Raw genomic sequence first — 25,048 nt, forward strand, 5'->3', positions numbered from 1 at the left:
GCAAGCTGTGGTCATGAATGGGTTATGGAAATAATAGCAGTTATTATATTATTGTATTACTTATAAACATTCTGCCATGGAATTTTAGCTTTAAGTTCATATTAAATACGTGAACTATATCTGCTCTCAGACCGTCCAGTGGCTAGCTGACCTATAGCCTGAACAAGTAATACAGCCCTTATTAACAACAGATCTAGGATCAGATAACCTTACCACCAATAATAACATTTACCATTAGTGAATGTGAAACAATCTGACCTTGGACCAGTGATTAGGGACAGCTTCTATCCAGTCCTAATACTTTTGGCTTCGTCCCAAATGGAACTATATTCTCTTTCTAGTGCACTACTTTTGACCAGGCCATTGGGTTCTGGACATAAGAAGTGCACTTTAAAGGGGATATGGTGCCATTTGGGACGTGACCCTGGTCTGTACCTGAGGGTAATACTGTGGCATGGTCAAAGCCCTTGGTAAGTAGCTTAGTGTTCCATCTCTGTCCCTGGCCTCCAATCCTCTAACTAACTAACGTTGGAAAACACTCTCCTCAGGATAGCATACCGTCTGACAGACAAACCAACTTCCTCGTTAGGTAAGAACTATATTATACGTTTGTTATGATGATGTCATGCAGTTGTGTTGGAAACAGTTGGTCAGCAATTTTTTTTCTATTTAAAGCATATCAGGTCTGTAAGCATGTACAATATGAGATGAACTGATTTTAAATGATGACAAGGTGTTGACTTAGTTATAATTCAATATACATGGCCTTCAGTAATGTATTTAGGATATTACTTTGAGAATTTGATAAATCACTGAAAAGCCATACGTAGACTGGATAGGGCTTAGGGTTAGGTGGATCACTATCAGCACTGTAACAGTAAAGCCTATTTCTCAGTCTCTATTTTAAGCATGTGGCTAGTACAGTATGGAACGGTGTACAGTAGTATAGGAAGTTTGTGGGTACCATCCACTACCGTTGTGCCCTCGAGCAAGGCACTCGCTCCAGCATAACCCCCACATAGCTTCAGGGGTGCTGCATTGTGGTTGACCTTGTGCTCCTCGGAAGTGTCTGTATGTTATGTGTTGCTGTCCTGGGGGTTGGGAGCAGCACATCCTGCATTCCTAAGGCAACTGATCAAAATAGTCACATGGCTAGCATATAACAAATATACTACATATCAACCTAGGATCAACGAGTTAGCCAGCTAACTTACCTAAATATTTAGAAATATTCATGTTTTGTAAATAGGCATGGTCTACTATTCTAATTTACTCAACAACCAAAAACACAAAGGCCGATCATAAGTTAATTGTTTTATTAACCAGAAAACCAATAGTTATTTATCAAAGTTAGCTGGCTAACTTATTGAACCTGCTTTGTAGTACACCCCTCAGACTCATGGTTCAGACAATAGGCAGACAAGACAGGAACAAAAATGGCAATTGTGGGAGGAGCACAAGGTCAACCTGGAGTTATGTAGGGGTTATATTCTAATATAATCAAATTGTTGTTGTCAGATGTAAACAACAGGTGTAGACTAACAGTGAAATGCTTACTTACGGGCCCTTCCCATATAGCAGCAAGCGCCCTGCTCAACGGCACAATGGCAGCTACTAACTTCCTAATAATATAGTTCTATTTCTACAATTGTGTGTTTATCTCTAGCACTGTGTATGTCTTACAGCCCACTATATACTATATACAGTGCCTTTGGAAAGTATTCAGACCCCTTGACGGTTTCCACATTTTGTTAGGTTACAGCCTGATTCTAAAATGGATGAAATTGTTTTTTTCCCTCATCAATCTACACACAATGCTCCATAATGACGTAGCAAAAACAGGTTTTTAGACATTTTTGCTCATTTATAAAAAAAAATATGAAATATTACATTTACATACAGTACCAGTCAAAAGTTTGGACACACCTACTCATTCCAGGGTTTTTCTTTATTTTTACTACTCAAATCCAATTGAATTTGTTGCATGCGCTGAATACAACAGGTGTAGACCTTACAGTGAAATGCTTACTTACAAGCCCTTAACCAACAATGCTTTAAGAAGTTAAGGGGGGGGAAAAGTGTTAAGGAAAAAAATAGAAAATAAAAGTAACAAGTAATTAAACAGCAGCAGTAAAATAAGTCAATGTGCGGGGGCACCGGTTAGTCGAGGTAATTGAGGTAATATGAACATGTAGGTAGAGTTAAAGTGACTATACATAGATTATAAACAGAGAGTAGCAGTAGCGTAAAAGAGGGGTCTGGGTAACCCTTTGATTAGCTGTTCAGGAGTCTTACGGCTTGGGAGTAGAAGCTGTTAAGAAGCCTTTTGGACCTCGACCTGGCTCTCCGGTACCTCTTGCCATGCAGAAGCAGAGAGAACAGTCTATGACTAGGCTGGCTGGAGTCTTTGACAATTTTTAGGGCCTTCCTCTGAAACCCCCTGTATAGAGGGCCTGGATGGCAGGAAGCTTGGCCCCAGTGATGTACTGGGCCTTCCGCACTACCCTCTGTAGTGCCTTGCGTTTGGAGGCCGAGCAGTTGCCAGACCAGGCAGTGATGCAACCAGTCAGGATGCTCTCGATGGTGCAGCTGTAGAACATTTTGAGGATCTGTGGACCCATGCCAAATCTTTTCAGTCTCCTGGGGGGGAATAGGCTTTGTTGTGCACTCTTCACGACTGTCTTAGTGTGTTTGGACCATTCTAGTTTGTTGGTGATGTGGACACCAAGGAACTTGAAGCTCAATCTGTTCCACTACAGCCCCGTCGATGAGAATGGGGGCGTGCTCGGGTCCTCCTTTTTCTGTAGTCCACAATCATTTCCTTTGTCTTGATCACGTTGAGGGAGAGGTTGTTGTCTTTGCACCACACGACCAGGTCTCTGACCTCACTGAAAAAACATCCCCACAGCATGATTCTGCCACCACCATGCTTCACCGTAGGGATGGTCCAGGTTTCTCCAGACGTGACATTGGCATTCAGGCCAAAGAGTTCAATCTTGGTTTCATCAGACCAGAGAATCTTGTCCTTTAGGTGGCTTTTGGCAAACTCCAAGTGGGCTGTCATGTGCCTCTACTGAGGAGTGGCTTCCGTCTGGCCACTCTACCATAAAGGCCTGATTGGTGGAGTGCTACAGAGCTGGTTGTCCTTCTGGAAGGTTCTCCCATCTCCACAGAGGAACTCTGGAGTTCAGTCTGTGTGACCATTGGGTTCTTGGTCACCTGACTGACCAAGGCCTTTCTCCCCCGATTACTCAGTTTGGCTGGGCGTCCAGCTGTAGGAAGATTCTTGGTGGTTCCAAACTTTTTTCATCTAAGAATGATGGAGGCCACTGTGTTCTTGGGGAACTTCAATGTTTTGTACCCCTCCCCAGATCTGTGCCTCGACACAATACTTTCTCGGAGCTCTACGGACAATTCTTTCAACCTCATGGCTTGGTTTTTGCTCTGACATACACTGTCAACTGTGGGACCTTATAAAGACAGGTGTGTGCCTTTCGAAGTCATGTCCAATCAATCAATTGAATTTACCACAGGTAGACTCCAATCTAGTTGTAGAAACATCTCAAGGATGATCAATGGAAACAGAATGCACCTGAGCTCAATTTTGAGTCTCGTAGCAAAGAGTCTGAATAAATAATGTATTTCTGTTTTTTTTTTTTTTTTATTTGCAACAATTTCTAAAAAACTGTTTTCACGTTGTCATTATGGGGTATTGTATGTGTTCTATTTCTAGTGTGTAATGCAGTGTTCAATTTCTACTGTGTGTAATGCAGTGTTCTATTTCTACTGTGTGTAATGCAGTGTTCTCCACCCTTATGTATATGTTACAGCCAACTATGTATTTATACAGTATTTGTCTGTATCAGATTGTGGTTATGTATCTGTTCTATTTCTGCAGTGTCTATGTTGCAGGTCATTATTTATCTGTTCTATTTCTATAGTGTCTAATGAACTGCAATATATATGTAGAAATAGAACAGATAAATAATGACTTGCAATATAGACAATTCAGAAATAGAACAGATAGATATTGCAAGTCATTTTATACAGTTGAAGTCGGAAGTTCACATACACCTTAGCCAAATACGCTTTTTCAGTTCTGCCCACAAATGTTCTATAGGATCGAAGTCAGGGCTTTGTGATGGCCACTCCAATACCTTGACTTTGTTGTCCTTAAGCCATTTTGCCACAACTTTGGAAGTATGCTTGGGGTCATTGTCCATTTGGAAGACCCATTTGCAACCAAGCTTTAACTTCCTGACTGATGTCTTGAGATGTTGCTTCAATATATCCACATAAAATTCCTCCCTCATGATGCCATCTATTTTGTGAAGTGCACCAGTCCCTCCTGCAGCAAAGCACCCCCACAACATGATGCTGCCACCCCCGTGCTTCACAGTTGGGATGGTGTTCTTCGGCTTGCAAGCATCCCCCTTTTTCCTCCAAACATAACGATGGTCATTATGGCCAAACAGTTCTATTTTTGTTTCATCAGACCAGAGGACATTTCTCCTAAAAGTATGATCTTTGTCCCCATGTGCAGTTGCAAACCGTAGTCTGGCTTTTTTATGGCGGTTTTGGAGCAGTGGCTTCTTCCTTGCTGAGCGGCTTTTCAGGTTATGTTGATATAGGCCTCGTTTTACTGTGGATATACAGTGGGGGAAAAAAGTATTTGATCCCCTGCTGATTTTGTATGTTTGCCCACTTATTTCCCACATTAAAATGCAAATCATTTTATAACATTTTTGACATGCGTTTTTCTGGATTTTTTTGTTATTCTGTCTCTCGCTGTTCAAATAAACCTACCATTAAAATGATAGACTGATCATTTCTTTGTAAGTGGGCAAACGTACAAAATCAGTAGGGGATCAAATACTTTTTTCCCCCACTGTAGATGTCACGTCCTGACCAGCAGATGGAGCTAGTGTTTTAGTTTTGGGGTCAGGACGTGGCATGTTTGTGTTGGTTAAATGTTGGGTGGATGATTGGGACTTCCAATTGAAGGCAGGTGTGTATAGTTGCCTTTGATTGGAAGTCCTATATAGGTGTGTGTGTTTTTCTTTGGGGTTGTGGGTGGTTGTTTTTTGCACTGCGTTTCTAGCCTGCAGAACTGTAGCTGTTGTTACTTTGTTTGAATTGTTAAGTGGATGCTTTACTCCTTTATTTTAATTAAAGATGAGTATTCACGTACCTGCTGCGCCTTGGTCCATTTCTACAGAAGACAACCGTTACAGTAGATAATTTTGTACCTGTTTCTTCCAGCATCTTCACAAGGTCCTTTGCTGTTGTTCTGGGATTGATTTGCACTTTTCGCACCAAAGTACGCTCTTCTCTAGGAGACAGAACGCGTCTCCTTCCTGAGTGGTATGATGGCTGCGTGGTCCCATGGTGTTTATACTTGCGTACTATTGTTTGTACAGATGAACGTGGTACCTTCTGGCATTTGGAAATTGCTCCCAAGAATGAACCAGACTTGTGGAGGTCTACAATTTCTTTTTGAGGTCTTGGCTGATTATTTTTGATTTTCCCATGATGTCAAGCAAAGAGGCACTGAGTTTGAAGGCAGGCCTTGAAATACATCCACAGGTACACCTCCAATTGACTCAAATGATATCAATTAGCCTATCAGAAGCTTCTAACGCCATGACATAATTTTCTGGAATTTTCCAAGCTGTTTAAAGGTGCAGTCAAGTTAGTGTATGTTAACTTCTGACCCACTGAAATTGTGATACAGTGAATTATAAGTGAAATAATCTGTCTGTAAACAATTGTTGGAAAAATGACTTGTGTTATGCACAAAGTAGATGTCCTAACAGACTTGCCAAAGCTATAGTTTGTTAACAAGAAATTTGTGGAGTGGTTGAAAAACGATTTTTAATGACTCCAACCTAAGTTTATGTAAAATTCCGACTTCAACTGTATTTGTTCTATTTCTACACTGTGTATATTGCAGGTCATTATTTATCTGTTCTATTTCTGCAGTGTCTATGTTGCAGTTCATTAGACACTATAGAAATAGAACAGATAGATAACGACCTGCAATATAGACACTGCAGAAATAGAACAGATAGATATTGCAGGTCATTATATATCTGTTCTATTTCTACACTGTGTATATTGCAGGTCCCTATCCAGCTCTGCGATTCATTCCCCATATCCAGCTCTATGATTCATTCCCCAGACTATCACTATCAGTGGCAGTTACCGATCCCCACCATTATACCCACGGTGTAATAATGTGCATCCAAGTGTGTGTGCATGCATCTCCCAAAATAGGCCTACTGCTCTCCCCTTCTCTGAGCAGGATCAGGCAGCAGGGAGATTCCCCACTGCTTATCGTCAATACAGCTGTCAGCACACACACACACCTACACACACACACTCACTCCCTCTCTCTCTCATTCCCTCTGTCCTCTCGCTCTGTCTCTTACTCACTATCTCTCTCTGACTCACACACATTCTCTCCCTATCTCTCTAGCTCGCTCTCTGCATCTCTCACTAACACACACACACACACACACACACACACATTCTCTCCCTATCTCTCTAGCTCGCTCTCTGCATCTCTCACTCTCACTAACACACACACACATTCTCTCACTCTCACTAACACACACACACACACACACACATTCTCTCCCGATCTCTCTAGCTCGCTCTCTGCATGTCTCTCACACACACACACACACACACACACACACACACACACACACACACACACATTCTCTCACTCTCACTAACACACACACACACATTCTCTCCCTATCTCTCTGCATCTCTCACTAACACACACACTCACACACATTCTCTCCCTATCTCTCTAGCTCGCTCTCTGCATCTCTCTCTCACTCTCACTAACTGACTCACACACATTCTATCCCTATCTCTCTAGGTCGCTCTCTCCATCTCTCTCTCTCACTCTCTCTAACACACACACACACACACACACACACACACATTCTCTCACTAACACACACACACACACACATTCTCTCCCTATCTCTCTAGCTCGCTCTCTGCATCTCTCACTCTCACTAACACACACACTCACACACATTCTCTCCCTATCTCTCTAGCTCGCTCTCTGCATCTCTCTCTCACTCTCACTAACTGACTCACACACATTCTATCCCTATCTCTCTAGGTCGCTCTCTCCATCTCTCTCTCTCACTCTCTCTAACACACACACACACACACACACACACAAAATAGCAATGCTCCCTTCAGTTGAATCGATAACAGTGTGTATGTGTGTTATTTCTCATACCTGAATGTTAACACTGTGTTTGTTTTCTCCTCTATACAGGTCTGTGGTTAACCAGCTGCAGCCATGTGTGACCAGACGTTTTTGGCCATCACCTTCGGGCCGTGTGACAGCTGCTCGGAGAACCGCCCCTTGATGAATCTATACATCAAGACTGAACCCATCAACTACTGCTCACTATGCATGGAGATTGTACGTCCCTTAACCTCTGACCTCTAACCTCTGACTCTAACCAATCTAACTGCTCCATCCTGGACCAATACAATCTTTTAAGATCTTCACAAATTCCCAGGGGTTAGGGGTAGATTTGAGATTCTTGATGTATTTTTAGGGGGTTGGAGAGGACCCCATCTGAGAATGCAGCCTCCCTATCTGTCTGATATACAGTAGCAGATAGCCTCTTTCAGCACACACACTCACACCATTCCTGGATGAATTCACCACCTCATCTTATCTGTACTCCCTTCTCTCTGGCAGCTCATCCACACTTATAGCAACGTTGTCTTTCACTTCTCTAAACAACAATAGGTGCAAATACACCTTTCAAAGGAAAATAACATACATTTAAACAAGGAAACTGCAATGTGGTATAAAATAAGGAAAATGTAATGTTTTTCTGTCAAGTATTTAAAGTAATATAATTAGAGGAAAGTTGGGCTATATTTAGTGCAATGACTACCAAACACAGTCATAGTGGCTTCTCTGGGGTGAGAAAAACAGACATATAGAAAGAGGGAGAGAGAAAAAGAGGTAGAGACTTGCCAGAGAGCGAGTGAGACAAGAGACAGGGAGAGAGAGGGGAGAAAGAGGTAGAGACTTGCCAGAGAGCGAGTGAGACAAGACAGGGAGAGAGAGGGGAGAAAGAGGTAGAGACTTGCCAGAGAGCGAGTGAGACGAGACAGGGAGAGAGAGGGGAGAAAGACCACATCAGCGCAGCAGCAGCATCAGGGGCATATTCATTAGTCCAAACAAAAACGAGAGTTCATATTGGACAAATTCAGGTAGGTCTCTCCCCGTTTCGTTCCGTTTGCTTCCGTTTAAGAAACGGTTTGCAACAGAATCGGCGTAATGAATACACACCAGCTGTAGGAAGGCAGAGCCGCCTTGACTGGCGCAGCCAGCGCGCGACTAAAAACATCTGCTCTTGCCGTTCCCTTTTCTTTCCTTTCCCCCGTTCACTTCTTTCGTTCCTCCTCTCCTCTAAAGATGGCGTGCCAGGGCCTTGCGAGCGGCGAGACTCTGAAGTCGCTGAAGGCGGAGAGCGAGACGCTGAGGAAGAAGCTCGAGGAGGAGCGGAAGAAGCTGCACGATGTGGAGTGTGAGTTTAATGGGAGGGAGGGAGAGGGGCCTCGTGATGCACAAAATGTTTACTGTCTACCCCAAACATGAAAGTTATGCAGAAACTGTTATTATATCCGTTATTATATACGAATGGAATTTGATATTCATGCCAAAAATCAACTGATATGTAATTTCCAGGCGTGCAGAGATTTGCCCGTGGCCATGAAACTGCATTAGATATGCTACCAGAATATAGTTAATTCAGTGCATTGCAGGAAAGTTTTCCTGCAACAGGGTGATCAAATAAAGATCCTATCTATTAATGTATACGACAATTCATTGTGATTACAAGAGTGTTTAACAGTGTGTGTGTCTGTGTGTGTGTGTGTAGTGGAGAAGGTTGCTGAGAAGGCGGAAGCTCTTGGTGAGTTAAACATGAAGACTCGGAGGACACTGAAGGGCCATGGCAACAAGGTGCTCTGTATGGACTGGTGCAAAGACAAACGACGCATTGTCAGCTCCTCACAGGTATGTACACACACACCATCCCACATTTTAGCCATGAACTGCTCCCTTTTCCTCCCTCTCCCTCTATTCTCCCTCCCCTGTCTCTCCTCCCTCTCCACCACCCCCCTATCCTCCTTCTATTCTACTGGAATTAGTGTGTTTTGGTCACAACCCTGTCCATGGTGCTGAACTCCCTGACTCCACGTTCATCAATTACTCCTCCTCTTCATTCCTCCCTTCTTCCCTTCTCTCCCCTATCTCCTCCCTTCTTCATTCCTCCCTCCCTCCCTTCCTCCTCCCCTCTTTGTTCCTCCATTACTCCCTCCTCCCCTCTTCGTTCCTCCATTACTCCCTCCTCCCCTCTTCGTTCCTCCATTACTGTCTCCTCCCATCTTCATTCCTCCCTCCCACCTCCCTTCTTCATTCCTCCCTCCTTGCCTCCTCCATTCTCAGACACACTGAACATGTTTGCCTCACCAGCCATTTAATGGTCATCTCTCCCTGTATGTCCATGTGAACTGTATGCTTATTTTCCTTGTCTTCTGTCTACCAGGATGGGAAGGTCATCGTATGGGATGCTTTCACCACCAATAAGGTTAGTAAAAGCAGCCTGAGTGTGTGTGAGTGCACTAATAGCAGCCTAATCCAGTCCCATGGTGGAGCGGTCTGAACCAGGCTTATTTACGTTAATGTATATGCACACTGTGTTCTAGGAACATGCAGTGACCATGCCGACTACGTGGGTGATGGCGTGTGCCTACGCCCCCTCTGGCTGTGCCATCGCCTGTGGGTGAGTCTGACCCTAACCTCTGACCTTTAATCCCTTAGCCCCAAGAAAGGTATTGGCTTGATGCTAAAGTACTGGCTTGAGGGCTTGATGTTAAAGTAACACCCTACAAATTATCTCTCTCTCGTCTGTCTGTCTGTCTGTCTGTCTGTCTGTCTGTCTGTCTGTCTGTCTGTCTGTCTGTCTGTCTGTCTGTCTGTCTGTCTGTCTGTCTGTCTGTCTGTCTGACAGGGGATTGGATAATAAGTGCTCGGTGTACCCTCTCTCATTGGACAAGGACGAGAACTTGGCGGCCAAGAAGAAGTCGGTTGCCATGCACACCAACTACCTGTCCGGCTGCACCTTCACCAACTCTGACATGCAAGTTAGGGACTAGACACACACACACACACACACACACACACACACACACACACACACACACACACACACACACACACACACACACAGGCATAGACACACACAGGCATAGACACACTCAGACATACACACACAACACAACGAGGAGAGGGAAGGAAATTGATTTGAGATTTTCAGAACAAGGAGGAGAGAATGGATAGAGGGAGGAATATTAGATGTTTAAGGCTGTTAATAATTCATCTCTGCTAGACAGGAGAGGAACTGTTGAGAATTATAGCGGGATGAGGAGAGGGTGATGAGCGGAAGCGTGAGAGAGGAGAGACAGAAGAGGAGAGGAAACAGAGAAGTGGCCCATAGAGAGAGATGGCCCTCATTGTGAGTGTATTAATAGACATTAAGAGGGCTTTATCTGTCAGAGCTGAAAACTCATACCTAGGAGCACACACCCACAACCTATGTCTCCCTAATGCACTGGGGTCTGTTGGTGTGTGTGTGTGTGTGTGTGTGTGTGTGTGTGTGTGTGTGTGTGTGTGTGTGTGTGTGTGTGTGTGTGTGTGTGTGTGTGTGTGTGTGTGTGTGTGTGTGTGTGTGTGTGTGTGTGTGTGTGTGTGTGTGTGTGTGTGTGTGTGTGTGTGTGGAATAAAGCACAGGGCTGTGGCGAGTCGAGACTACATTGTCCCAGTCAATCTCAGTTCAGTCTCACTTTCATATCTTTATTGTCTGACGAGGATGTTTCATATCAACCATTTGGTCCCTAGTGAATACACAGTTAGCACATTTGGTTCCTTGAAAGTTGTAGGAATGTATGTTTTTGGTTTCACGTTGGTTGCGAGAACGAAGCCGGTAAAACAGATGTTCTGAGAACAGAAAATAACATTTTGCCTGTTCTGGGAATGTTTATTTTTAGGTTGTAGGGAGGTTGTGAGAACGTTTTACTCTGATTCCTTGAACGTTTTCTTAACACTGTGAGAATAGACATTATAGGTTATTTGGAGGTTTTAGAATAACTTCCTTAAAACGTTCACTGAATGTTTCAATAAGACATTTAATAACACTGCTAGCTTATTTTGGGTTAACTTTTTTGAAGTCCAAGCATAATTGGACACATAAAAATTCATTTACTTAGTCATTAATCATGCAAACACATGTATTTTTTGTGACACTGCATCAATGAAATTTGAACCTATGTTCAAGAACCTAATGTTCTCTATCCATGGAATTAGTCCACTGCCCCACCAGGATGCAGCTAGCATGCCATGTTTTTTTACATATACAAAGCTGTTCATTTTGTCTATTCAAACAGACACCATTTCAAAGGAAATAAGCACTCATTAAGATAAGGTGTGGCCAATTAATTGGCGCGGCCAACACACCTGAACACACTTAACAAGAGAGGATAGAGTTTTGTTGATGCTAAGAACAGAATGTATATGTTTTTAAATAACTTTCTTAGAATGTTCTCTGAACGTTACTAAAGTTTTCTTGTAGTTTTTATGGTAATTTTTCTTAATGTTCTCGGCTCAATTTGAGAACTTTACTTTAAATAGAACCATGAGGAAACCTGTAGGAAACGTTATGCTGAAGTACTGACATTCACGCAGAAGAACGTTGTTTCTTAACGTTCTTAAATATTTGAGAACATTCCCAATGTCAAGAACATTACCAAAATTGAAATGCAATGTAACCATGTTTGAACTTTTATGAAACGTTCTGTTAAAGTAATGAAATTCCAATACAATTATGTTTTTTTGTCAAGTTCCTTAAATGTGTTGAGAATGTTCAAAGCCAAGCAACTATTCTGCACCTTTCCCAGAAAGTTGTGGCAAGGTTGTATGGAAAATAACCATGGCACAACCACTCACTCACCAAGTTCTAAGAAACATATGGTTCTCAGAACGTTGTGCGCTAGCTGGGTACACCCCAGCAGTTAACCAGCTCTGTGTAATGGTCGTAGATTAGTTATATTACCCCAAACTACCACAAAAGGGTAGTAGGATCACACATTGCCCCATGTTTAAGAATACATCATTGTGTGTGTTTCAGTATTCTGATAAACTGTGTTGGCGTTTCTGTATTCTGATAAACTGTGTTGGCGTTTCTGTGTGTGTGTAGATCTTAACGTCCAGTGGTGACGGTACCAGTGCGCTGTGGGACGTGGAGAGTGGTCAGCTGCTGCAGAGCTTCCACGGTCACTCTGCTGATGTCCTCACTCTGGACCTCGCCCCCTCTGAGACTGGAAACACCTTTGTCTCCGGGGTCAGTGTGTGTGTGTGTGTGTGTGTCTCCTATCTATCTCCCTCTCCCTCCCCTAACATGTCTGTTTGTTCGTTCCAGGGTTCTGATAAGAAGGCTAACGTTTGGGACTTGCGCTCAGGGCAGAACGTCCAGTCGTTTGATACCCATGACTCTGACATCAACTGCGTCAAGTAAGTAGCATCATCCACATCAACCCTATTCCTTTATACAGCTTCACTGTCTACAGATCACTTATCCTTATAGTATCCACATAATCTCTACAGTACAGCTAACAGCATCCATCGACCCTAAACCTAACCCTTTTTATTATTGTTTTTTATTTAACCTTTATTTAAGTAGGCATGTCAGTTATGAACAAATTCTTATTGACAATGACGGCCTAGGAACAGTGGGTTGGTTAACTGCCTTGTTCAGGGGCAGAATGACAGATTTTTACCTTGTCAGCTCAGGGATTCAATCTAGCAACCTTTCGGTTACTGGCCCAACGCTCTAACCACTAGGCTACCTGCCGGTTACTGGCCCAACGCTCTAACCACTAGGCTACCTGCTGGTTACTGGCCCAACGCTCTAACACCTAGGCTACCTGCCGGTTACTGGCCCAACGCTCTAACCACTAGGCTACCTGCCGGTTACTGGCCCAACGCTCTAACACCTAGGCTACCTGCCGGTTACTGGCCCAACGCTCTAACACCTAGGCTACCTGCCGGTTACTGGCCCAACGCTCTAACACCTAGGCTACCTGCCGGTTACTGGCCCAACGCTCTAACCACTAGGCTACCTGCTGGTTACTGGCCCAACGCTCTAACCACTAGGCTACCTGCTGGTTACTGGCCCAACGCTCTAACCACTAGGCTACCTGCTGGTTACTGGCCCAACGCTCTAACCACTAGGCTACCTGCCGGTTACTGGCCCAACGCTCTAACACCTAGGCTACCTGCCGGTTACTGGCCCAACGCTCTAACACCTAGGCTACCTGCCGGTTACTGGCCCAACGCTCTAACCACTAGGCTACCTGCCGGTTACTGGCCCAACGCTCTAACACCTAGGCTACCTGCCGGTTACTGGCCCAACGCTCTAACACCTAGGCTACCTGCCGGTTACTGGCCCAACGCTCTAACACCTAGGCTACCTGCCGGTTACTGGCCCAACGCTCTAACCACTAGGCTACCTGCCGGTTACTGGCCCAACGCTCTAACACCTAGGCTACCTGCCTCCTCATACATCAACCTCTTCACTCCTCTGACACTCTCTCTTTCTCTCTCTCTCTCTCCCTCTCTCTCGCTCTCTCTCTCCAGGTACTACCCCAGTGGCGATGCTTTTGCCTCTGCTTCTGATGACTCTACCGTGAGTTTATAACACACTTATAGCATACTTATACTCCCTACTTAGTGCACTACTCTTCAACAAAGCCACCTAGAGTTGCCACCAAAAAGCTCTAATCAAAGGTAGTGCACTATAAAGGGAATAGGGTGACACTTGACAGATGATGGACCTTTGATGTGATTCTGTGTGTTGTGTGTGACAGTCAGACACTCTGTCTCAATAACACCGTTGAGTTAATCGATTCTCTCCCAGAGATTCTGTTATCTTACTGTGATGTCACTGGTCAAAGACCACTCTTTCACATCATACAGTACATCTGTCAAAGCATCCCACTGTTTTACATTACTACACAGGTTTGTATTGTTTTAAGAAGTGTTATTCGGGCCAAGTAGCAAAAATACAATACATTACAATATAACTTTATTGTACCTCATGGGAAAATTACAATGCAACTTTATTGTCTCTCATTAGGAAATATGCTGGGCTTTTGAGTTCACAGCACAGACAGAAACAACAACTAGCATGTGATGGGTTAAATAAAAATGTCCCATTGATCGTGTGTGTGTTCCAGTGCCGTCTGTTTGATCTCAGGGCTGATCGGGAGGTGTCCATCTACTCCAAAGACAGCATAATATTTGGTGCCGCCAGTGTCGACTTCTCTCTTAGTGGTAAGATGTGGACAATAGTCAGCAACTGTTTGACAAATAATACCTCTCAACAGAGACTAGAGTCAACTAAACATCCATTGGTCCTCTGATCATGAACAGATTTACAATTATGCTGTTGGACATTTACTGGTGTTGTTGGGGTGTTATTGGAAGTTGTGGCAGGCAATCTTTCCCATCTTCACTTTGCCTCTTTCACTTTCTTTCTTACCGGGTGTGATGATGCAATAGATGCACTGCCTTGGCCTTTATAGCGGTCAAGGGATTTTATTTGATCTTATCTGATTTTGTGTGTAGGCCGAGACTGGATTCTATCCCCCAAAATGTTATTCCTCTGTGTGTTATATTATTTGTAGATGTACAAAGTCTTTCATTTTAGTTTTTATATGGCTGTATAAAGATGACAGTTTATTATCAAACTTGTGATAGAGGTCACACTTCAGCCAAGAGGGGGATTTAATCTGTGATGTGGGAGAGGGAATTACCACTCTGCCATCTGGAGTTTTACTACATTTTACCACCACTGTATTCCATGGAACTTAGAGCTGATTTATTATTCATTCTATCCACTCTATTAGCCTCTGTCAAATGCACTTTAAACTGTAATACATCTGTTCTGTGATATCCTCCAGCATATTGGAGAATATTCTAGAATCTGACCCTTTCTACCCCTCTATCTCTGTATCCATCTTTCTTCTCTCTCTCTCTCTCTCCACCCCTCCTCCAGGTCGTCTGTTGTTTGCTGGCTATAATGACTACACCATCAATGTGTGGGACGTCCTGAAGGGGACCAGAGTAGCCATCCTGTTTGGTCATGAAAACAGAGTCAGCTCCCTCAGAGTCTCTCCTGATGGAACCGCTTTCTGCTCCGGGTCCTGGGACAACACTCTACGGGTGAGACGAGGGGTAGGGGGGGCGGAAGGGAGATGAAACAAGGAGGGACAACACTCTACGGGTGAGACACGAGGGGTAGGGGGGGCGGAAGGGAGATGAAACAAGTAGGGACAACACTCTATGGGTGAGACACGAGGGGTAGGGGGGGCGGAAGGGAGATGAAACAAGGAGGGACAACACTCTACGGGTGACACGAGGGGTAGGGGGGGCGGAAGGGAGATGAAACAAGGAGGGACAACACTCTACGGGTGAGACACGAGGGGTAGGGGGGGCGGAAGGGAGATGAAACAAGTAGGGACAACACTCTACGGGTGACACGAGGGGTAGGGGGGCGGAAGGGAGATGAAACAAGGAGGGACAACACTCTATGGGTGAGACACGAGGGGTAGGGGGGGCGGAAGGGAGATGAAACAAGGAGGGACAACACTCTACGGGTGAGACACGAGGGGTAGGGGGGGGCGGAAGGGAGATGAAACAAGGAGGGACAACACTCTACGGGTGAGACGAGGGGTAGGGGGGCGGAAGGGAGATGAAACAAGGAGGGACAACACTCTACGGGTGAGACGAGGGGTAGGGGGGCGGAAGGGAGATGAAACAAGGAGGGACAACACTCTACGGGTGAGACGAGGGGTAGGGGGGCGGAAGGGAGATGAAACAAGGAGGGACAACACTCTACGGGTGAGACGAGGGGTAGGGGGGCGGAAGGGAGATGAAACAAGGAGGGACAACACTCTACGGGTGAGACGAGGGGTAGGGGGGGCGGAAGGGAGATGAAACAAGGAGGGACAACACTCTACGGGTGAGACGAGGGGTAGGGGGGGCGGAAGGGAGATGAAACAAGGAGGGACAACACTCTACGGGTGAGACGAGGGGTAGGGGGGCGGAAGGGAGATGAAACAAGGAGGGACAACACTCACGGGTGAGACGAGGGGTGGGGGAAACGGAAGGGAGATGAAACAAGGAGGGACAACACTCTACGGGTGAGACGAGGGGTAGGGGGGGCGGAAGGGAGATGAAACAAGGATGGACCTTATCCTTTCTCGGACCTTATTTTTAAAAATGTTTTATTTAACTAGGCAAGTCAGTTAAGAACAAATTCTTATTTCAATGACGGCCTACCCCAGCCAACGCTGGGCTAATTGTGCGCCGCCCTATGGGACTCCCAATCACGGCCGGATGTGATACAACATGGGCTAGAGAGAGGGGGAGAGGCTGAGAGTACCTATTTGTGGAAAACCCTGGTTCTGCAGTCATGTGTCAGACTATCCCCACAGTACATACTTCTGTTTTCCACTACAGGCACAGCCACAATATAGGACATGGAAACCACCACTGAGAGATACTGTAGTAGTTGTTCTTCATTAATGTCTGTGGGAGTATAGTAACACAGCCATAGTCTTCCCTCTGGTGAGCTCACTTACCGTACATCATTTTAGCAGACACGTTTATCCAGAGCGACTTAGTGGATGCATACATTTTCATACTTCCCCCCCAATACTGATTCCCCGTGGGAATTAAACCCACAACCCTGGCATTGCAAGTGCCACGCTCTACCAACTGAGCCACACAGGACCACTTCTTCTCCGAGTTGCTCTGCCTCATAATCTACACCGGTCTGACAAAGGAGGATTCTCCATCTCCCCCAAAATCTTATTCCTATCAAGGTTTCTTCCTTCCAGGGAGTTTTTCATTGTCACTATGCTGCTGCATGCTCTTTGGGGTTTGGACCGGGTTACTGTAATATACTTTTTGACAAGTGTTGTTGTTTAAATGTCCTATTGAATACAATGTGATTTACTGATGTTCTGTGCTCTTTCTCGGACAGATCTGGGCCTAGAGCTGCTGTGATGTCATCAGAGCGAGAACGAACCCCTGGAAGTCAGGGGTCAGAGGTTAAGGGTCAGGCCTAGAGTCATGTGACCAGTCGACCCAGAGTGCCCATGGAGCACACCCTGCCGCAGAAAGAGTCTGCCTATAGAAACTATATTCAGTTACACACACAATAATAAACTATCTAGGTTTGACTATTTATTTGACTGAAGTTGGACTATACCAAATGCTCATCAGGTCAATGAGTTCCTAAAGCTTTATTATTAGCAGTATTACAAGTATTATTACTATTGTATTACTAAAGTCAGTTGAGCACAGTTTTCCTCTACAGCAGGTTCTAGCCAATGCCATGCAGTACTGACCTTCCTGTATAGAAGCTAACTCACTGCCGCTTTTATGCTCTTAGTCCCCTTTAAACCTGCTTCACAGTCTGTAGTTTACCAGTCAGTTTTACCAGTCAGTTAGTCCGCCCAGAGTGTAACTCTTGCTCAGATCTAAAGTGCAATACTTCTGTTATATAAAACCAGACCATAGACTGTGGCTAGCCAGAGAGGGAGAAAGAGGGAGTGTTTTAAGTATTGTTCATTTGTAATCATAGTCTTGTGAAATAAATACATTTTATTTAAATTATTGATTAATGGTGTCTTAAAAGTTTGTTTTATCTTATGGTTATGGTGGAAATGACGAAGAGGATTATGATATGGAGACAGGTAACGTTATTTCCATTACATCTGATTCTCTTCTAGCGGAACGACAATACAATTCAGGGAAATGCCATTTTTGTGACGTTGCTTAGTGAGAGTATAAAGTCTGGCGAGAGCCTAGTGATGCGGAAATACGGTTGATGACAGCGATCGTCCTTCCGTCTGTACGTGGAGAAAGCAGTCTGATCGCTGGGAGGGTGAGCTTTTTGTTAACGTTTTCCTACCTAGAATATGCGATTTATTTTTCCTCAACTCGAACTATTCATGAATAAGCTTGTCAAGCTTCGGTTTTACAGACTGAGTGACTGGATCGATGCGGTTTGAGTCACCGATGTTGTTCGCTGCCTTGGTTTCTCTGGTCCTTTGTGTCAATCAGTACTAAGCTAGTTAGCTATCAGCTGCTAGCCAGAAATGTCTAACGTTCGCGAGAAGCCCTGCTTACTCATATCCAAACCATGACTGGTGATCTATTTTCCAATGTTGGAATGTAAGAAAATGTAAAACAATCCAACCACTTAACGTTAGCTGGATAGCTAATTTAGCTAGCTAGATTGCGATATATCATTGTGTGACTTGCCTTCGATTTGACAGTCAAGCTAGCTAGCAAGTACAAATGTCAATTCAGTTTGCTTTATACGGTACTGTAGCTAGCTAACGTATTAGCTCTAGCTAAAACCTTGTTTCTTTCATGACACGTCCCGAATCAATCCAGATTTCAAGGGCTCTTAAATTAGACTTGACTAGCTAGTTACATAGAACGGTAAACAGTTGGATATGTGCAGATTAGTTCAAGCAGGTCCAAGACTAGACATCGGTGTTAACCTCAAGTCACCGTGCTGCTTACATCATATTGCTATGTGTTCTATGCAGGTCATTGGGAAACGTAGCTTTACTTTCAGTTTTGAATACAAGCCTCTTCTTGGTATTGCACAGAGGACGTCACCGCTTTGGGATTAGATTGAGGTTGTTTTCCAATAGACCATGTTGGGTGGGTTGTGGAAAGAAGCCTGCTGTATAATGTATTACCTTTTTAGGCATAACAAGAAATTGATAATGTTTCCTCGAGTCTAGCCCCTGTAGTGTGGGCTGTGAGAAATTAACTGCATGTGATAATGTATTGATAGTGTTTCCTGTATTTATCATGTTGTGCTGGCTGTGGAAAAAAACAGTGTAGCAGAGGCCCTTTCTGATATATAGGCTATAGATGATCCATTAACTGTATGTCTTCCTGTAGACCATGTCATGCGGGCTGTGGAAAGAAACCCTGGCTATAGCAGAGGACTACCTGTCTGTCTGCAGTATTATCCCTGCCAGTGGGTCCTGGAAAGCCCCGCCCGGTCCTCCTCCCAGCGACTCGGCTGCAGCCATGCGGCGCCAGGCCCGGGACATGGAGGCCAAGCACCGGGCCCGCTTCCACGCCCTGGCACACAGCTTTCTGTGCCAATGCGGGCCGGACCCCTGCGCCTGTCTGAGGAGGGTGATGGAGGAGCTGGTGGGAGACGGACAGATGAACTGGGGGAGGGTGGTCTCTCTGTTCACCTTCACTGGTGTGCTGGTCAGAGAACTACAGGGAGAGGACATGGACCAGGGGCTGGGTAATGGCATGGGCCTGGGGGGGAAGGAGAGCTGCAGGGCACTGGCGGAGACCATAGCAGACTACCTAGGAGAGGAGAAGAGTGACTGGATGCTGGAGAACAAAGGCTGGGTAGGTTTGAGCAGTAAGCATCACACATGTGCTTATGGACACGTGCACGCACCCACAGGATAATTGACTAAGCTGGTGGGAATTAGAGATGGGAATCTGGGCTCATCTCAGCAGCACTAGTCCTCTGTCAAGCTAAGAGAAACAGTTGGACAATGACACCTTCTATTGTCATAATGTCTGTGATTCAGACACCTTGTGGCTTCTTGCTATGTGGCTGCTGCTTGCTGTGTTTGTCAGTTAGTGGCATGAGCCAAGAATGTCTGGAATGTGTGTGTGCTACCAACACAGTGTTCAGGTCTAACCCAGGAATGTGTGTGTGCTACCAACACAGTGTTCAGGTCTAACCCAGGAATGTGTGTGTGCTACCAACACAGTGTTCAGGTCTAACCCAGGAATGTGTGTGTGCTACCAACACAGTGTTCAGGTCTAACCCAGGAATGTGTGTGTGTGCTACCAACACAGTGTTCAGGTCTAACCCAGGAATGTGTGTGTGCTACCAACACAGTGTTCAGGTCTAACCCAGGAATGTGTGTGTGCTACCAACACAGTGTTCAGGTCTAACCCAGGAATGTGTGTGTGCTACCAACACAGTGTTCAGGTCTAACCCAGGAATGTGTGTGTGCTACCAACACAGTGTTCAGGTCTAACCCAGGAATGTGTGTGTGCTACCAACACAGTGTTCAGGTCTAACCCAGGAATGTGTGTGTGCTACCAACACAGTGTTCAGGTCTAACCCAGGAATGTGTGTGTGCTACCAACACAGTGTTCAGGTCTAACCCAGGAATGACTGCTTAACATGCAGGATTTTTATGCTACAAGAAATGTGACAATATTGGGGGACAGTTTCCGGACACCGATTAAGTCTAGGGGTGGAAGGTAGCCTAGTGGTTAAGAACGTTTTTGCCAGTAACGGGAAGGTCGCTGGTTTGAATCCCAGAGTCGACTAGGTTTAAAATCTGTCGACGTCCCCTTGAGCAAGGCACTTAGCCATACTGCTCCTGTAAATCGATCTGGATAAGAGCGTCTACTAAATGACTTAAATTACTGTAAAAGTTTCACGGTAAAAGTTTCAATGTAGTTCTGGATTAAAGGGCAAGCTCAATGGAGAATTCCCATTTGAAAATGATTAATGTGTCTGGGAAACTGGCCCTAAATTAGCCTTTTTAGTGCTTATTAGAAATGGGTGTTTGACTTGTAATGTGTTACATGTCAGTAGGCTGTTATGTGTCACAGTAGATTTATAAATGTATAACTCTTCAGTCAATACAGTGAATTTACTGTGGTGTGGACTATAAACCCTGGTTGTCTGAGAGGTCAAAGATCTACCTGTCACTTTAAAGAGGGTTTGTACAAGGCAGACACATCCAGTATAGTCATATAAAGTGGATCAGGGGTAGTGGGGTTACTGGGGTACTCCAAAACAACATAGGACTGAAGAGCTGGGGTAGCAACAACACAGCTGCAGCTCAATTTGTTGACTGCTTTTGTGAATGACCCCCCCCCCCAGCCAGCTGGTCCCAACAGCCATATGTACTGTCTCTAACGTAACAGTCTAGTGACCTCCAAGCACACAACAATCGTTAATACTCAGTGACTAGTCTGGATCAGAACAACAAATAGACTGATGAACACAACCACCTGGGGGTCTGGATCAGAACAACAAATAGACTGATGAACACAACCACCTGGGGGTCTGGATCAGAACAACAAATAGACTGATGAACATAACCACCTGGGGGTCTGGATCAGAACAACAAATAGACTGATGAACACAATCACATTTTGAAATGGGCCTTACTAATCACGACACAGGTCTGTTATAGCAGGGACTGTCCGCAGGGACTGTCCGCAGGCAGCTGTCTCTCGGTCTGAAAACACCAGAGGAAATGGGGCTTTTTGAGCAGTATTGAACTAAGTTTCTTGACTTCCTTATTTTGATCTCTAGCCTGGTCCTTTGCTACACCATTGTGACCTGAATAAGTGTTCAATAAAATATATGGATCTAATCCTAATCCTCTCTCTTCTAGGAGGGCTTCTGTAAGTTCTTCCACACAGCAAGAGAGGTGAACCAGGACTCGTCCATGAAGACTGCCCTGTTTGCTGCTGCTGGCGTGGGCATCGCAGGGTTAACCTTCCTCCTGGTCCGCTAACACACAGCACAAGCCCTGCTGCATCATCAGTCTCATTTCAAAGTGATGGCAGTGTGGTAGGTCTTTTTAATGCGTTAAATGGTGTCACAACAGGGGCAAAACACTCTTGAAAATGAGGGGTTGGGGGGAGAGACTAACTTGGGGCCAAAATATCTTTTTTGAATAGTGGATGGGACATGTCCCCCTTCACCCCCTGGTGAATTACGCCCATGTGTCACTGAAGCAGGATTCCATTACATGGTTTAGTTTCATTCATCAACTGAATGTTTCCACATCTTTCAGCCCGCAGTAATACCTTCAACTATTACCAGCTCTGTTATTCAGTCATACCTGGAGATGTACCACAAACTAAAGGCCTTCTGAAATATGTCAATATTATTAGTTTGCATATCTTTCCGCTGTTATTGTATTTTGTCAAAGCGAGCGCACAGTGTTGAACACAACTGGACTATGGTTGGTTGCATTCTGTTTGACCGTGCAGCTACAAAGATGACCGTTTAGGTGTCTGGCTGCTTCTCAAATGGTGACTTCATCCCTATATCAGGGCTCTTCAATCCCAAGCCTGCCGTTCTGAAGAAGTCCCGCTTTCCTCTTCTACCTGATCATTAATTGCACCCAACTGGTGTCTCAGGTCTAAAGCCGTCCCTGGTAAGAGGGGAGGAATGAAAATCAACCGTGGAACTGGCTTGTAGGTCCAGATTTCAATATCCCTGACCTATATAGAAATGGGGTGGCATTTGGGACAAACCCCATCATTTTGTCCACTGCTTAGTGTCCTGACTTGTTTTTATTCATGTCCCTCTTGCCTTTCTACTTGTGTGTGGCAAGAATATTTTTTAGTGTAATAAACATACATTAATATATTATATGAAATAAAAATGTTAAGTCTTTGCATTGCCACTTGACAGATTTCATAGTTTATTTGTAGTTTTTACCTTTTTTTGTCTCGTCATGTTAGACATCATTTCTGTTTTATAAAAACAGGGTTCTTCTACTCCAGGCCCGGAGGTCCACATTACTGCCTGATTCTTTTCTACCTGCTAATTGATTGATTGGCCATTGTACATGCGTTCCGTCTCTGAGAGAATGAAAACCAGAAGTGTTCAGGTCCTCCAGGCCTGCAGTTAAATATCCTTGGTCTGTGTAGGTTTCTATCTCTGTGTCTGAGATGGTATGTTTTTCAGGGCTTTACAGACAGTGGTGCTACAGTGAGATGATATGACACATGTCTGCCTTAGACCAATTGACTAGACATGGTCTGCATCCCAAATGCACCCTGTTCCCTATAGTGCATTACTTTATTTATTTGTCTTTTTCTAAATAAAAAGTTTCATTCATGGAGTTACAGTACTGTCTTTTGTTAAACATGAGTGTGAGACTGCAGGATGGTGAAGACACTGATAGTCCAGCAGTCCCTTTGGTTTCACTTTGACACACCACTATGGCTTCAGAACTCCTTTCTGAGTTCTTGTTACTGTCACTTAAGTGTTTAGTGTGTGTTAATCAGCCTCCACTCATCTCCCCCATCGTAGTCTTGCAGACCTCAGGCTCCACATCTTGTCTCCGATTAAAAGTGCTGACTTGTATCCTGTTACACAACTGCAGCTACTGCTATTTTAGACACAACTAAGGGCACTTTGGTCCCCGTCACATACAAAGCTGTGGCTACTGCTATTCTCTACACACAGCCACAGCAAGCCTTCTGAGAAGCTGCATCTTGTTACACAAGTCAGCACTTTTATTCTGATTCTGAGAAGTGTATCATGAGGCCTGCCCCATCAAGATGGGATCAGATAGTCAGACTCTGAAATGGCACAAACTACTAGCTATCAAGATGAGATCAGATAGTCAGACTGAAATGGCACAAACTACTAGCTATCAAGATGAGATCAGATTGAGACTGTTATTCAAGTCTGTCACTATCTGATCTCATCTTGATGGCTACTAGTTTGTTATGCCGGCTTAACGGTTTTGGCTTTCCATCTGATATACACACATCACGTTTCTTCTCACACACCCCTGAGCCATGGGAAGAGCAGTATTATCTGCTACTTCTTCTCCAATCAGCCCTGTCTGCTGACCCACACTGTACACACAAGCCTTACTAGCTGGCACTCACCCCAAGCAAACCTTACAAATGAGTTTGACCCCCTTTCCCTGTTTCCCATACAATGTCTCTCTGCCCCAGAGTAGATTTCTGGCTAACAGTGACTGTTTAATGTCACCAATAATCTCTGGGATGGAGGAGGGGATCCGGAGTGAGTGATGGAGGTAAGCGTGAGACCAGCCATTGTATATCTGAACCATCAAAGGGTCTGTATTGCCCTCGGCCTCTCAGACTTTCAGAACATGCAACACTGAGACTGAGCTGATTTCCTACCATAGAACACATACAACATACTCACACATGGCTGAGAGCTGAGCTGATTTCCTACCACAGAACACATATAACATACTCACACATGGCTGAGAGCTGAGCTGATTTCCTACCATAGAACACATATAACATACTCACACATGGCTGAGAGCTGACCTGATTTCCTACCACAGAACACACTCACACATGGCTGAGAGCTGACCTGATTTCCTACCACAGAACACATAACATACTCACACATGGCTGAGAGCTGACCTGATTTCCTACCACAGAACACATAAAACATACTCACACATGGCTGAGAGCTGAGCTGATTTCCTACCATAGAACACATATAACATACTCACACATGGCTGAGAGCTGAGCTGATTTCCTACCATAGAACACATAACATGCTGAGAGCTGAGCTGATGTTGTCAATGTGTGACTGTTATATCCTGTTGACATGTTTTCTCCCAGTAGACTAACAGCAGCCCGTCACTGCTGTGGTTCATCATGGGGAACTGGCTGACATATTAATGCCCAGTTATTATCACTAGTCCTATTGACACTGTCTGTTTAGATGATGGATTATAGAGATTACTGATGAAGGGGGACATCCTTACTGGCTTCCAGATGGGACTCTCTGGACTGGGTCTCAAAAACAAGCAAAGGTAGAGACAGAAGGGGGGAGGGGGAATTGGTGAGAGACCAGGATTGAGAGGCAGGGAGTCAGACAGAAGTCTGGGGGTCTGAGAAACATGTTAAACTCTGACCTCAATGACCTTAGACACCCAGTAGAATGATCACTGACCTTAGACACCCAGTAGAATGATCACTGACCTTAGACACCCAGCAGAATGATCACTGACCTTAGACACCCAGTAGCAGCAGAATGATCACTGACCTTAGACACCCAGTAGCAGTAGAATGATCACTGACCTTAGACACCCAGTAGCAGTAGAA

General features: G+C 44.7%; 2 protein-coding genes across 4 annotated transcripts; both read left to right on the forward strand.

Moving 5' to 3' along the window:
• Nucleotides 1-477: 477 nt before the first annotated feature.
• On the forward strand, nt 478-17,797 carry LOC106562494 (guanine nucleotide-binding protein subunit beta-5b). Of its 2 annotated transcripts, XM_045689364.1 has the most exons (13): nt 478-589; nt 7,307-7,456; nt 8,471-8,582; nt 8,937-9,073; nt 9,606-9,647; nt 9,766-9,842; nt 10,071-10,203; nt 12,312-12,455; nt 12,534-12,625; nt 13,751-13,799; nt 14,350-14,446; nt 15,171-15,337; nt 17,163-17,797. In XM_045689364.1, the coding sequence occupies exons 2-13, from the start codon at nt 7,331-7,333 to the stop codon at nt 17,172-17,174; spliced, it is 1,188 nt and encodes a 395-aa protein (XP_045545320.1). In that variant the 5' UTR covers nt 478-589; nt 7,307-7,330; the 3' UTR covers nt 17,175-17,797. The 2 variants fall into 2 exon arrangements, with proteins under 2 accessions (XP_045545320.1, XP_013982879.1); XM_014127404.2 differs by lacking the exons at nt 478-589; nt 7,307-7,456 and adding an exon at nt 8,126-8,265.
• nr13 (Anti-apoptotic protein NR13) lies at nt 17,693-23,067 on the forward strand. 2 transcript variants are annotated; one of them, XM_045688801.1, is made up of 3 exons: nt 17,693-17,877; nt 19,106-19,576; nt 21,604-23,067. In XM_045688801.1, the coding sequence occupies exons 1-3, from the start codon at nt 17,833-17,835 to the stop codon at nt 21,724-21,726; spliced, it is 639 nt and encodes a 212-aa protein (XP_045544757.1). In that variant the 5' UTR covers nt 17,693-17,832; the 3' UTR covers nt 21,727-23,067.
• The last annotated feature ends 1,981 nt before the right edge of the window (nt 23,068-25,048 follow it).

Source organism: Salmo salar, chromosome ssa11 (assembly GCF_905237065.1).
Source record: "Salmo salar chromosome ssa11, Ssal_v3.1, whole genome shotgun sequence".
NCBI lineage: Eukaryota > Metazoa > Chordata > Actinopteri > Salmoniformes > Salmonidae > Salmo > Salmo salar.